The sequence below is a fragment of the Vipera ursinii genome (assembly GCF_947247035.1).
Source record: "Vipera ursinii genome assembly, chromosome: 1".
NCBI lineage: Eukaryota > Metazoa > Chordata > Lepidosauria > Squamata > Viperidae > Vipera > Vipera ursinii.
Genome location: NC_139512.1, coordinates 350029128 through 350045062, shown reverse-complemented (window position 1 = coordinate 350045062; position 15935 = coordinate 350029128). Strand labels below are relative to the sequence as shown.

The 15935-nt window shown below is 41.0% G+C and overlaps 1 protein-coding gene across 8 annotated transcripts in view; it reads right to left on the bottom strand.

Moving 5' to 3' along the window:
- Positions 1-15935, bottom strand: part of MSI2 (musashi RNA binding protein 2) — a 594728-nt gene that overhangs the window by 55933 nt on the left and 522860 nt on the right. For 4 of the 8 annotated variants that reach the window (XM_083379764.1, XM_083379768.1, XM_083379770.1 and 1 more), the window contains exon 11: positions 3049-3111. In XM_083379764.1, coding sequence (XP_083235890.1) covers positions 3049-3111 — 63 coding nt within the window. Of the gene's footprint in view, positions 1-3048; positions 3112-4139; positions 4164-14042; positions 14082-15935 lie in introns of all 8 variants that reach the window. The other 4 variants (XM_083379763.1, XM_083379765.1, XM_083379767.1 and 1 more) reach the window with 3 other exon arrangements.

The window sequence follows — 15935 nt, the reverse complement described above, 5'->3', positions numbered from 1 at the left end:
AGCAAGTCCTTCCTTACACGTCACCTAAATCAGTCATTGGTGATATGGCACTTAAAGGGCCTTTCTTACGGATTTTAACAGCCAAGCCCAAGCAGGTGCACAAGAACAATGTTCCCTGACACAATCAGGGCCTAAGCTGTTCAGGCTTTGCGATCAGTACTCGACAAGCTTCTGATAACCAGGGAAGATCTTTCAGTACAGGCATTGTACAATCACCTTAATCAAGAAGAAATCCTTAAGAGCTGGGTAAATTGAAGGCTTACCCTTTGGACATTAACTTTCGTGCACCTTATGATACAGATGGGCGTTTAACTTTAGTGGTCTTAACCCTCTCTGGCTGATGCCATCCGTGTTATATTGCTGTAATCCTCAAAAATTGAGGGAAATTGCTTCCATTTTTTTTTTCATTTCGTCTTCTCCTTTAATGAATCAGGTCTGAGCCCCAATATGAAACCGACTTTACTCCACTGCCCCTGAATCCATTTCACTATCAATGCTACATCTCTTTAATAGTAATAGCTAGAAGTCTCTTCTGCGGGGAACTCCTTCTGAATATGCAGACATCTTTTCATCCTCTGTGGCAGAAAGTATGGGAGCAGATTTGCACATACTAAGTCTTCCCTAGGGTACCATACTGATCTTTACACTTGCCATATGGATTGGTGTTAATTTGGGTTAGATTTAGTTTTGTATCACAGGTTAATTTAAACCCACCACTACCAAATTACAAAATACTGGTTTAAGAAAAATTTAAAAAGCAAATTTCAAGCAGAGAAGGTGAGTTACAGTAATATTCCAATTAAAACTGGACTTCCATGAATGTCAAAGTTAATTGCCTAAACCTTTCTAAGGAAAATTCACGATGGCTTTGCAAAATAAAACTGCAATTGTATTGGGGGAAAAGCACAGGACAGGGGTGTGAAAATTGTAGATCTTTGTTTGAATCAAGGATAAAATCAGTTTACAAGCAGAATACGGAACATACCAAAGGAAAAAAATAATATTACCATGGGTATTTAGCAAATCAACCCCATTGCACTCAAATTGGACACCCCCTTATTAAAAAAACATTAAAATGGTATAAATTATCCTTTGTAGCCTTGAAAGCAGTGCCTGTTTGCATGGAACGGAGTTCTCTAAACATCTCACTTTGGACTCTAAAAAAATCCAGCCTTCTCCCAAGTTTTCTTGGGGGCATTAAATGCTTGGCAGCCCTTTCCATTTTGGGGGGGAGAGGAGTTGGAATTTGATTTGAAGAGACCTAGCTAAATGGGTACAGAAGTCCCACACCTATGAACAAGCTTCATCAGGAGAGGGCTGAATAAAACTATCGCCCTCCCCCCAATTCTTTGCTCCAGGTCTCAATGCATACCATTTGGCTGGGGACTGAGGGCCCAAGAATGTGGTCTCCAATTGCTTCTTGATCCCTGACCCAACTACCCAGTTAAAATTAGCAAAAAGAAATGGCCGAAGACAGCAGGCATTCTACAGGGATTAGCAAGCAAGGCAGATTGGGGAGCAGTTAAACTCAGTGAAAGCAGCAAGCCCACCCCTTCTCCTTCCTCAGCCCTTAGAATTGGAAGGTGTGAACAAGGCAATACAGGAAAAAGAAAAGAGCTTGGTTAAGTCTTAACAGCCCTCTCATGATGGAATCGAACGCTTAATTATAAATTTTTAAATGGCCAATGTGAAGCAATATTTTTCACTCCACCCTTCAGTGAGACAGATGGTGGAGGGTGGAAAAAAAAGTGGAGCTTGTCATGAGTGGACAGTAAAGGAGAGGGTTAACATTTTTTCACAAAAATTGGCCCAGAGTTTGCAGAAGGTAACAAATGTTGGAAATTATATCCAAGTTAAAGTTGTGTCTGGAACAAATAAAATTTTGGACAGAGTTGTCATCATTTTCCCCTGGAGTAAATGGTCACTAATTCAGATCCCAGGCTGCCCTTCAATTTCCACGCTACCCTACAGCCCAGGGGTAGGCAACCTCGGCTCTTTTATGACTCATGGACTTCAACTCCCAGAATTCCTGAGTCAGCTGACTCAGGAATTCTGGGAGTTGAAGTCCATGAGTCATAAAAGAGCCGAGGTTGCCTACCCCTGCTATGGCCCATCTTAAGTACTATGCCATGCTGTGACTGAGGCTACTGAGGGCCAAGAATCCAACTGTGGCTTCAGCCTGGAGACATCCAAGCAGACCTCCTTTATTCCTGCAGCTTTTTTAAGCATCAGGCCAGTTCTGGAGTTGGAGATTTCCCAAGTCAGATGTCCTATTAAATTATGCTTACACAAGCCACAATATGATTTTGGCTCCTGATGTGCTGACCAACTACAAACAACTGTTCTGTCAGTTTTGATGTCATGCCCAACTGTGGCTTAGCATCCCTCATCATAGTTTGGTGAGAAACAACTGGGAATTATTATTTCTCCAGAGTCCTTGTATATATATCATTTGTCACAGCATTCATGTTCAATGGGAAGAGAGGCAAAGGAAGACTATCTGATGCTGGAGTCACTTATCCTAACCAGCCCTTGATTTTTATAATTATAGAAATACAAATCCCCCCTCCCCATTCCAGATTCATGAATGAGCTATGCAACTGCCAAGTAGCTGAAAAAAAACCCTCTTGATTTTAGAGCTATGACCAGACCACCTCCAGAGATCCAATGCTGACACAGATTCTTATGCCCTGATCTTGAATTTTTCAGCATTTAAGGGGTTTGTAGGATTCAAAATAGCTGTGCCTTGGACTGGGGTGCCCTTCAGAATAATACTTCATTACAAACCCAGTAGTTGCAGATGAAGTTGACTGCCCTAGAAGTTGGGAAGCTAACAGAAGAGGAAGTATGACATTGTTAACCCAGTGCAAACAACTGAGAAATGTCTTTTTTTTTCTTTTTAAATAAAATATCCACCCAGCAGCTCCTCAGGCTTAAAATCTTTCATGTCCTGGCCTCTGTTTGTAGCACGTGGTTTTGTTTAGTGGTCCCTTCCCAAAAAAGGGGAGGGCTTTTTCCTGGCCCTACCTCCTCCAGGGCCTCCCCTACCTGATCCTCTGGCTGCTGCCACTGCTGCTGCTGCTACTGGTCCGTAGGCCGCTGCTGGAAAACCTGGCCATGGGGAAAAATAAAAGAGTGTAAGAGGAAAGAGGCAACAGAAAGCCGGTATAATAATGGCTGCAACATAAAAGGTTGGGGTGTGTAGCTTGGCGGGGCGGGGTGTGCCTACTGGTGTGGGTACATTTGATTCATGTTTGAGTTTTCAGAGAGCTGAGTTTTGGGACTTCTTAAGAGTCAAAGCATTTCAGAGGATATACATCTCTGCCAAGGAGGCAGATTGCTACCAAATATACATTAGCCTGCAAGAGAGAAGGCACTTTCAGAATTTCAGTGTTTTGGACAAAAAACAACAGAGGCCTGACCAATTTGGCTGCAGAGATCGAGAGGCTGACGGAAACATTTTGTGACCTAAATCAAATTTTGTCATGGGATGCTGGCAACGTTTGTGAAGTTCAAAAAGGCCGAGCTGGAAGAGACACCCCACCCCACCCCCGCAACTTCTCCGTATGAATCTGCCAGCCAAACCCCAGTTTATTGCCTTCTTCCTTTTCCTCATGTTACAAAATCCCTCCTTGCTTTTCACTTTGCTATTTCTGAAAGTTATCAAAAAGACTAGCAAAGAGGAAAGAGGTGTAGGAGGCACCCGGAAGAAAAAGGCTGGAAGAGACAGGTGGGCAATATTTTTTTTTCTGATTAGATTCTAAAAAAAAACACACCAAAAAAACTTTTATTTTTTTAATTTCTTCTGAAAGAATTCAGGTAACCATAAACCTGAGACATGCTTCAAAGACTTTACTCATCTCAGCTTCTGATTACCAGTTTGGGTTGTGAAGACAAGAAAAAGGGGACAGTCACAGTCGGTGAATAAACTGTTATTTGTCATGTAAATAACTGCAGACGAAAGGTGAAAAAATAAAAGAGAAAATAGAAAAAACAGAGAGCCAAAGAACTAAAAGTGCTCTAATTCTAGATCTACTCCCATAGCTACATATATTGCTACCAGAAAAAAAATGCACAGAGATCAACAGGCTTTAAAGTATTTCTAAACTACTGAAAAAGAACAATTAAGAAAGACATACTTGCATTTAAATATGGTAATAGGGCTGTTGGGGGAAAAAAATTTCTATGTAAATAAATACAGAACTACTTCTAGCTAACCTGGGATATTATCAATCACCCTCCCATAGAACACTGGTTTAAAGACAGCAAACCCCATCTTATGAAATGCAGATTTAAAATGACATTTGTTTCAAAAACAGCAACTCATTTTGGAGTTTGGAAGGACTGGATTGGAAAAAGAGACCATATGTAGGATTTAAATTCAGGATTAGGCAAATTGTACTTTATATGGGCTATAACAAATATCAATGGCCACAAATACAGGTGGCAGCATAGAGAGGAAATTTTTTACTGTAATATTTGTTTTGTTGCCACCTAGGAACCATTTGGAATTCTGCATCTGAGCTGCTAAGATCGGTGCACATCCCAAATATTTTCAGCATGTCAACTCTGTTATAAAATTGTGGCAACTGCAACTTCCACCCATCTGAAAGGCTCTACATTGGGAAAAGGCTATTTTACCCAATGCACCTACCCCAGTTCTCACTACATTTTCTTATGATATTACACATGGCACCTGGACAAGATGTCATCATGAGCAATAGAATAAAGATACTTCCTAGGCCAGGGGTAGGCAACCTTGGCTTTTTTATGACTCGTGGACTTCAACTCCCAGAATTCCTGAGCCAGCCATGCTGAGGGGAAAGGGAGAGGTTTCCAAGCTGAGCCATGCCGGCTGAGGAATTCTGGGAGTTGAAGTCCACGAGTCATAAAAGAGCCAAGGTTGCCTACCCCTGGCCTAGGCTATACATTTATCAAATTTATTTGCTGCCCATCTTGTGGTTCAAGGCATTCCAGGTATAATGAAAGGCAGAACTTTTAATCTTGTTAATTAAAACAAGCACTGATTGTTTTCAAAACTGAATGATGGCAAGCTTTTGGAAAGATTTTGCCAGGTTCCACTGAGGATCACTTCTACTAGTTCTAGAGGCTGCAACATTATTTGGGATGAAACTGGAGCACAGGAACGCTGCAAGGTATGTTTTGGAGAGTATTTTTTAAAATCCCATTTATATCCCGCCCTTCTCCGAAGACTCAGGGCGGCTTACAATCTAAAGCACAAATCAATGTGCTGGAAAAATGGCATCATGTTGAAGAGTGGAATTGGAATGGATGCCGTCCAAGAATAAAAATATAAAATCATAAATTCTGTGTGAATGTTGAGTTGCAGGGCTGCAGAGTAACTGGAGGAATCTTAAGGGATGGTTTCTTTATGGCTGGGCAAATTGTTTAAAGTATGTGTGAAGGCTGCACATGTGCCTGATTATTAATATTATTAGTATCATTAATTTTCATATTTTTCCTTTCGGAAAAAGAAAGCTAATAAGAATGATTTTTTAAAAAATAAACTGAAGGGGATTACACTGAGAAGTTATTTAGCAGAATCCTGATTGCAATGTAGATGAGCAGGCAATGGAAAGGCAGACTGACTTTTATGTCAAGCATGACGTATGCAAACCAGGCATTTTCTTTTCAGCAAGTCATTGAGAAATACGTGAATGTGAGAAATAATGTTTACCATGCATTTGTTGATATGCAGATAGTGTTAGATGAAATGAACAGGCTTGAATGGTTTTGTGCAAATTGAAGGCTGACTGCTGAACGTGATGAGTTGTATATGATGGAAATAAAGTATTGCAAGGGAATAAAGTGAGTTCTTAGTGAATGGTTCAACATTGTGCATGAAGTAAGACAAGGATGTATACTATCTCTTTGGTGGCTTAATATATTTGGGGCTTTATAAAGGAGCATTGTTAAAGTATAACATAAATATTATACTTAATCCTGTCTCACCTACATTTTGAAATGTGATCCTCAACAGGACATTGAAAGATGGGAAAAACGTTGCACATTCCTGTTTACAGCTTTTATCTTCTCACAGTCATGAGTGTGCCCTCCAGAAGATCAGGGTTCCCATCTAGATATCTCATTTACAAATTCTGCAGAATTGCCCAGAAATTGCAATCTTTAAAGAAGGATAAAATCCTACAGCACAGGAACTTATTTTGAGAATAAAAGAATCTTAACTGAAACTGCCAAAGATGTCGTTTAGGGATTATGCTTGAAAGTTTGTGCTGCTGTAAAGTTAGTCCATTCCAGCTGTTTGCCTCCAAGAATGAGAAGAACACCTGCAGGCCATCCTCAGGATGACTTTGGAAGTTTCTTTTTATCACAACAGATTTTATGACCCTCATTTTAAGGAAAAAGACATGCTTCAAAGCATGCCTAGATTTGCTTGCCCTCTTTTCGTGTGCTAGGCTTTACAGGAAAAAAATAGTCTGATTCATGGCACATTCCCTAGTCCAGGGGTAGGCAACCTTGGCTCTTTTATGACTCGTGGACTTCAACTCTTAGAATTCCTGAGCCAGCCATGCTGAGGAGAAAGGGAGAGGTTTCCATGCTGAGCCATGCTGGCTCAAGAATTTTGGGAGTTGAAGTCCACGAGTCATAAAAGAGCCAAGGTTGCCTACCCCTGCCCTAGTCAAACAGATGAACAGATGAAGCTACTTTGTCTTGCCTCCATAATTAACTATGGTGTTCTTTCCCAAATCAATTTAAATTTAACATCCAGGAATTGGTTTTTTTATCCCACTAAATGTTTCAGAAATCACCTGCAAACTCAAAAGTTATCACAAACATCTTTATCTAGTACCACGTTCTACTCAAGCCAAATTCAACAGAATCCAACCAATCCCACCCCGACCCCATCACCCATAAGCCACAGCTTCCAGCACGCCATAGATTCGGAACAGGAGGAAGTCATCTGGCCTTGAGGAGAGATTATGACAGATATTTTTATAAATGCACTGCCCGTACTTGGGGAAAATATTTCTCTGCCTCTCTCATAATCCTAAAACATGGGGTCACCAGATAAAATTGATAATGCCAGAACAAGTATGATGAGCATGCCTCAGCTCCAATGAAGGTCCCTTTGTGGCCAAGCTTTTGCAATTTTTTTCCCTCTTGATACTAATGTGCCTACAACACAACTTTAAAATTTCAAGCCCTGGACAAACATCAAAGACGTAATCAAGGTCATTGTTTTTGTCCTAATCACATAGACAGAAGGGGCAATATCTGGCTAATTTGATTTCCAGGTATAAATGTGATAAGTGCCTGAAGTTTCCCCTGAGTGGCTCCTTCTTGAATGTATCTGAGATACCCAGCATGAGTCCTTCCCACTGTCAACATCTGGCTGGGAAGAGGTGGATCAGATTGTTAGAAGACAGAACTCCACTCCCCTTTGGCACGCTCTTTTTGCTACTAGAAAATGGACTACCAGTTCTATGTATTCCAAGCCATTTCCATGTTTATTTCCAGCTTAGCCTTTTAAAAGATGAGAGGTACAACAAAATGCCACAGTTCAGAATGTTTTTTATGGCAGTTGAAAATTTAAAAATTGGAAACCAACTGAATCTCTGCATTAGCCAATTGCTGAAACACTCCTGCTCCATCAAAAGGCTCCCTCAAGCTCTGTCATGTGGCTCATGCTTCTAATGTCCAGAGCAGCAGTAGGCAACCTTGGCTCTTTTATGACTCGTGGACTTCAGCTCCCAGAATTCCTGTGCTGGCTCAGGAATTCTGGGAGTTGAAGTCCATGTGTCATAAAAGAGCCAAGGTTGCCTACCCCTGGTCTAGAGAAAAAAAAGCCAAATGCATTTAGAAATCCAAAAGTGAATTCTGGCATTCCAATTAGTGGATATTTTACAATTAATGTTTTGAATGGGATCTAGTGCTGCCCGAGAAAGCCCACAGGATTTCATGCTGCCTTTATTTATCAGCAAAAGCTAAAGCCCACACGGAGAGTTCAATTTTTCAGAGATATTTTTTCTCTTGCTTCTTGCGTCAACAGGCTTTTTAACTACTCAAGCTGCTACAATGAGAAGTCTACATCTAGTTTTGACAATAATGCTCTAAGTCCCAATTTAGTGAGTAGCTGTCTATGAGCTTGTATCTTCCCCAAAGTATTAACAACAGTTTGAAAGGAGTAAAAAAAAGTGGAGAAATGGGGTTACTTAACATTTGTTTAGATTAATTCAGTTCTATGGCATTATATAGATAGAATATATAATATATATACCTTCTATTGAAGTTAAATGAGTCTTTCATCTGAGGTAGCCAGTTCCATCCTCTATTTGATCTTTTAGCTACTGTTGATGGGGACTGAATTTGTGAACTGCTATGCACAAAGCAGATGCTCTGCTCCAAGGGATGATCTTCAACTGAATGAAGTCTAGCTTGATTTTTCAGTCAAAATGTCAGTTTAAATGAATGGTTTTTGTGAACAAATCCTATCTAGATGTCTTGTGGCTTTGGATATCCCATTTTCCTTTGCATTCTAACTTGAATTATCAATCTTTTACTAACTGGTGTCAGTCAAACTGATTGAATTTTTAGTCTTAAAATTTCATTAGAAGCATGACCGCCCACTTTTAAATCCGACTGATTTTACTGTTGGAACACATAAAATTCTTTCACACAGAATAACTATGGTCACACAACATAAAGTTCCCAACATAAAGTTCCCAAACTTTAATTTTAATCATTCTATATTATCTTCTTTATCTTTTTATCATTTTGTAAGCTGCCCAGAGTTGCTACAATGGTGAGATGGACAGCACATAAATTTAATAAATAAAATAATTGATTTGCTTAAACTAGCAATGGTCACGTTTCTTTCTGCTAAGAGTCATATTCCTTCAGAAGCACTGTCAGAGGTAAAAGGCCCTTCTGACTTCTTTTTCTGGCAATCTTTTTCTCCTTCTCTCCTTTCTGATCCATGCCAGAGAAAAGAAAGGCTATTTTTGACAAAATCCTAAACCTACTGCTTTCAAAAACCTCTGAAATTAGGGTGAGGGCCATATGTGATCTGATGGCAATAGATATCTCACTTTAAACATGACTAGTATCAAGGGCAGAAGGTAAAAAAAAATGGGGGGGGATCAAATGTGATTTTTCTATGACATGGAGATGGTAAATCAAACCAAGGAATCAAGACGTTATAATTTATAGTTTGCTTTAAATTCAAATTAATTTTGTTTTTAAAGTTACCACAGTTCAGCAATTTGCAAGGAAAAACATCAATAATACTAAGCTGCAAAAATAAAAAGCAACTGTATCGTGTGTTAAAACTGAGCAGATAATCCATTCAAAGGCATTGTCTTAATTTAAAAAAGCCCTCTGGAAAAGTTCCATTTTAACTTGCTTCTGAAGATCTAACAAGATCAATGCAAACAATCTCTTGTACAATAACGTAAGAGAGAAGCAGTTCCTCTTAAACGTAGCGTTTATACTATCCTGATGGTAATAGGGAGTTACCATCAGTTCTTCCTGGGTTATTTCTATCAGATATGAGAGCCTTGGTGGAGCAGTGGGCTAATGCCTCCTTAAGTAACACCAGCTGCCTGCAATTAGTGCAGGTTCGCATCCCACCAGGCTCAAGGTTGACTCAGCCTTCCATCCTTCCCAGGTAGGTAAAATGAGGACCCAGATTGTTGGGGGCAATTAAGCCGACTTTGTAATAATGCCGCTTGGGGTGTGTGTGAAAGCCCTAATAAGCAGGCATATACATAGAATGAAGGCTACTGCTAAGCTTGTAAGCCGCCCTGAGTCTTCGGAGAAGGGCGGGATATAAATGGAATTAAAATAAATAAATAAATAGATAGTTGATTCTGTTTTAAAGAAGCAATCCTCCAGGTACCCCAGCACTAAATTATAGTAGGTTTTATAGGTTAAAACCATTGGTTTAAATTGCATCCATAAACTTATTAGCAGCCAATGAGTAGCTCACCACAGAGAATTATTATTATTATTATTATTATTTATTCAATTTGTATACTGCCCTTCTCCCGAAGGACTCAGGGCGGTTAACAGGGCATATATAAATAACAATACAAAAATTAAAAAGAAATTAAACAAATGCCCAATTAAAAATTACAATAACAATAAAAACAGTAAAAAAACCCATTTAAAAACCCTAATGTTCCCCATCAGGCCAGGCCAGCTAGTTCAAATAAGTGGGTCTTCAGCCCGCGCCGGAAGGAGCGAAGGTCCGATGCCATCCGGAGCTCAACCGGCAGTTGGTTCCATAACGCCGGAGCGCCCACAGAGAAGGCCCTCCCCCTGGGGGCCACCAGTCGACATTCCCTGACCGGAGGCACCCTGAGGAGGCCCTCTCTGTGGGCACGCACAGGGCGGAGGGGAGTTGACGCCGGCAGCAGGTGGTCCTCGAGGTACCCCGGACCCATGCCATGTAAGGACTTAAAGATCATAACCATAATATGTTAATAGCATCTAGTGCTAATTAGCATGCAAGATCCTGCATTGGTCCTGAATGGTCTTCTAAGGCCCCCCGACACTGTTCCTGCCTTCCTAGCAAAACCTTATGAGGCACTACAGAAAGCAAGAGATATTGTCTCCCAGTCAGCAAACACAGGAAAGGTCTGTGGTGTTATATTATTATGAATCATTTACTTTTTAAAAAAAAACAAAACAAACCTTGTCTATTGATTTACAATGCTTGGGTAAACACAACGTACCTTGCTGGCTTTTTTTCTTTTCCAAAACAGTAATTTGCACAGCTCCAAGGCAGTTATAACTTCTCTGGATGCTACATTAAAACTGCCATTTCAAGAGTCGAAATGAAGAGCCATGTCAGAGCTTAGTGATATATATACTTCCAACAGAAGTGACCTACAGCCAAAGAGGTATTACACGGGCTGTAATTGTGGTTTTAATACATGGGAGTCCAGGCCTCTTCCATTCTAAGTATCACTTACTGAAACTGGTAACTGATCCCAGGGTCCAGAAAGAAAACCTCTGATCCGTTGTAACTCCCCCCCGCCCCCCATTCAAGAGGAATTACAATGGAAGAATATAAAAATGTACATGAACATATGAAGCCTTCCTTGTGGGACACTGCTATATGGCTACAGCTGGCTGCCAAAATAAAGGCCATATAAACATTTGCTAGAGGAGGGGTCTTCAAACTTGGCCCTTTTATGACTTTTGGACTTTAACTCCCAGAATTCCTCAGCCAGGAAGACCCCTCCTCTAGCAAATGTTTATATGGCCTTTATTTTGGCAGCCAGCTGTAGCCATATAGCATCTTAATTTTCCAAGGTCATTATTTAAGAGACCCAGTACTGCCTTCCTTACCTAACCACAAAGCTAGCAGAGCTTCACATCTAGTTGTCCGTTTATCCCATTCTGCAAATTTAACACTGCACCAGGCTTGTTCTGTGAAAACAGAAGCTGCCTTTTTTAAAAAAAAGCCTTGCCTTTAACCCTTAAAAGTCTAACCTGACTTGAAAAATCTTGAATTAAAATGATCAATTGTTTACCCAGCAAATCAACAACAACAGGGAAAATTCAAGAGATGCACTTTTGTCAGGCTTCGCATGTTCTGTAGGAGAGCATCACTTCAGTCCATCGTCTACAAACCAGGAGCAAGAATACACACAGTGGTGTCTTCTGGAAGTTTCACAACCTTAGCGCCACTGCCAAAATGGCCCTGTTCCCAGTCACAATCCCAGAAAAAATTAAAGATCTTGAAGAAAGGATCCTGACACCCCTGACCTTTAATAGGTAACTGAGACCAAACTATACTCAGACACAGCAATTTCCTGCGAGTCAAGAAGCCATATATTATTCTGTAGTTGTTACAATCGTTTTATTTTATCATTCATCTGCTTGTGAGACAAACTGAAAGTCAATTGTGGTGGTGGAGTGGTGGTGGCTGTGCAACATTTATGTTAACATATTTCCTAAACCCTCTTGAGTAAATCTTGGAGAACTGCATGCCAGGTACAGTTCCTAAATATTTTTCCAAGTCTGAATGGTTATGGTTTGAAGACCTTTTCCTCTCCAGAAAAAAAAAGTGCCACTGCATATTACTGAAATATGTAAAAGCCACTGCTGGTTATTTCTTGACCGGACGGCAAGGTGGAATCCCAAAGGACCTAGGAGATAAACCTGAATCTTCAGAAAAGCAAAGCTATCTAACCAAGGAAATACACTTATAGCATGAATAAAATCATTGTGTAATTTATCACTGATCATAATTTATGATTAACCAAATGCATTTCATCAGTGATTTAAGACAAATGTTTAGAACCCCACCTTCTTCACTAAGACACATTGAAAAGGCAAAGCTTGATGTGGCTAAAGCTGGCCTCTTTTAGATGTGTTGGCTTACGGGTCACATTGGGCAGAAATTCTGGAAATTGTAGCCCAGCACCTCTTAACGACACAGTCTGGCAAAGGCTGATGCAAATGTTAACTATCATTAGAATCAAGATGGAAATTCTGATTGTATTCTGTATATTGCAGAATACAATTTTGGTTCCACTGTGGCCACAGCAAAAATGAACTCTGCGCTATCGGTAATCCTCGACTACTTGCTCAATGATCGTTCAAAGTTATGGCAGCCTTGAAGAGATGGTACTTAAGTTCGGTCCTCTAAATTCCGGCCATTGCACCACACCCATGATCACATCATCAAAATTCAAGGGCTTGGCAGCCACACTTATGACTGAAGGAGTACTTCAACCTCCCATCTGCCGATCTCTCTCCCCATCTCTGCCCTTTTGGCAACCCTACACAGCGACACTCCTTGGAGGCAGTGGCAGCAGTGGGACTGAAACAGAGGCTCAAGGCCTTTAGCAATTCCAGTCAGCTGCCACCACACATGAGCCTCTACTTCAGCCTCTGTGCCACCGCTGCCAAGAAGGGCTGCCTCAAGTTGCTCCAGCACCCCTGCCTTCTGCCCCTGTCATTCTGCCAGCCCTGTGCTCTACTGGCCTTGCCACCCTGCTGTCCCCAGTTGACGCCATCTTCCTCTGACTGCTGATGAGGGACCCCCAGCCTGTCCCTCAATGAGGCAGCTGCTGGCTTTATCAGGCCTTCCTGCGGAGGGCGCTTGTCCTGTTCTCTAAATAGCATAGGCTATTCTCACAATGCTTTGGAAGACTTCTGAGGTCTTTTAAAACCTTATGAGAACGTGACACACACCATGCTCCAAATCACATGGGCTGTTCTCAAAAGGACCTGCACTATTTGGAGAGCAGAATGAACAGCGTCAGGAAGATGGCGGGACTTGGCCAGCAGCTACTCTGAATAGGGCCAGGCTGGGCCCGCCTCATCAGTAATGGAAGGAAGACTGCAAAGATCAGCTGGAGGCAGTAGGGCAGCATGGTCAGTGAGCATAAGGTGGCATATAGCCAACAAGGCCAGCAGAGGCGATGGAGTGCAAGGTGACAAAAAAGGGCAGAGATGTGGTATGGGAGAAGATAGATGTGTGTGGGGAAGAGGAGACCGTCCCTTACCTTACCAAGGTCCTGGGCTGGGAGGAGCTTGGATGGAGGTGGGTCTCTGCCTAACAACTGCTGGGATTCACTTAATGACAGCAACAGGGAGAGCTGGAACTGCCACTGCTAAACAATGCAGTCATGTGACATCACATTTTATAACTACGTTGCTTAACAATGGAAATTCTGCTTCCAAATACCATTGTAACTCGAGAACTGCCAGTATACATTATCAGTATATCATTTTGTAGCACATAGCTTATGTATTTGCTCAGTTCCCATTGAAACAAACATACACAAACAGAGGGATGTCCAGAACATTCCTACATTAGTACCCTCCAGATGTGTTGGTCTCCAGTTGTGCTGATCAACTCCTCCCCAAATTCCCCTGTTCCTGAGAACTGTAATCCAACATATCTGGAGAGCAAGAAGTTGGAAAGGGTGTTCTACAGAAATTATTTAAAAGCACTACAAGAGGAATCCAGAGTTGCATCAAGAAAGAATAGAATTCTATTAAAAAAGTGCAGTTTAAAAACTTAATTGTAAGAAACTTGCCTGGATAACTGGGTTTGATTGAAGATCCCACGGAAAGCACTAAAAATCCACAGAACCAGATATAGGCATTATTGGGCAGTATAAGAAGCTATAAACTGATTTATAAAAATAAAAAAGCATGAGCATTTTTCTCCTCCTTTCTCTAATGTTCTCTCAAAAAACCGTAGATTTACTCTGTATTTAAAATGCTAAGTAAATAAGAATAACCTACCTTGGAAATGTCAAAAAAATGCTGCTGCGTTCACTTCAAAATGGATTTATATATGTGCTGCTGTCAAAGCTCTTTTGGCCAAAATTTGATTATATATATATATATATGTATGTATGTATGTATGTATGTACGTATGTATGTATGTATACACACACACACACACACACACACACACACACACACACACACACCCATCAATTTTTGGCCAAAAGAGCGTTGACAGCAGCACGTATTTCCTTTTGTCATTCAATTCTGCTTTAGTTCATTTGTTAAATTATTAAAATGTATTCCACCTGCTTAGGTAATTAGCATGTTATGGGCTCGGTAGTGCAGGTAATATGAAGTCATTATTAAGAAAAAAATGATATTGTATTCCAGCCACAGGTGCTGGTAGGCCCTTAAGGCAAAAAAGAGGGATCAGAAAAGATTCTGCAAGACCTGGTTTGCCTCTGTATAAATTCTGAGCCCTACCCTATTGTCATTTTACCATCCCCTTAGTAAAAGAGCCCACTGGAGTCCACCTGGAGAGGTGCATGAAGTTCAGACAGGGCAGGACAATTGTCCTGCAAGGAGGAATCTTAAAAGGAGGGGGAATAAGTATAGAAGAGGCAGAATATAATCCCGAGTGCCGCGTAGCAGAGTGAGCGCCTGTTACTCGTCCCAGCTTCTGCCAACCTAGCAGTTCGGAAGCACGTAAAAATGCAAGTAGAAAAATAGGGACCACTCCGGTGGGAAGGTAACAGCGTTCCGTGCGCCTTTGGCGTCTAGTCATGCCGGCCACATGACCACGGAGACGTCCTCGGACAAGCGCTGGCTCTTTGGCTTTGAAACGGAGATGAGCACTGGCCCCTAGAGTCAGAAACGACTAGCACGCGTGTGCGGGGGAACCTTTACCTTTACCTTTTTACCATTGGTTACTTTTTTTCCTACTAAGCAACTGGGGTAAAACAACTGCCAGCTTGCTTCCCTAGCACCCAAAAATCAGAAGACTAGTGAGGCTTGGAGTATCTCTGCCCTCACCCACCCTTAACTAATTATGTCTCAGGCCCAGGCACTAGGCATTGGCTGCACCTTCTCTGGCACGATATAAAGCTATGGGCCAGCTGGAGAATTGAAAGCTTTAGATTCATTTTCTGCCCTTGCTCTGCAGCACAGAATATGAGAGTTTCCTCATCCTGGTGCTTCTCAAATCTGCTAGGCTACTATTCCCAGAATTCCTTGTTCCACACATATTAGCCTATGATCACTTGTTAATTCTAATTCATTTTACTAATATAAGCCATTTGGGCTCTGCCATCAAAAAATGGATTATTAAATACTGCTTTCCTCTTTTGGGTTTCTATTCCCTGGGTATAGGACCCTTGCATTAAACAATGTTGTTTTGGTGAATAATAATATTTTTTTTTAAAAAAACCCTCTAAAATGGCTGATCTTGCCCTTTTTTCAATTGGCCTGATCCATACAAATACTTAGAAAAGAAATTATTATTTAAAAAAGCCTTTAATGACTTCCAAATTAAGCCTGACTCCTGGAAATATGAATACATCCATGTATTGCAATGATAAATAAATGACCTGCTATTGCTTTAAACAGTGGTATGTTGGGTTTTTTCCCCCAACTTTATAGTACAGCTGTCAGCACTCTAAGCAATCCAATCCAATCCTGCTTAATTTTTCTCAAGA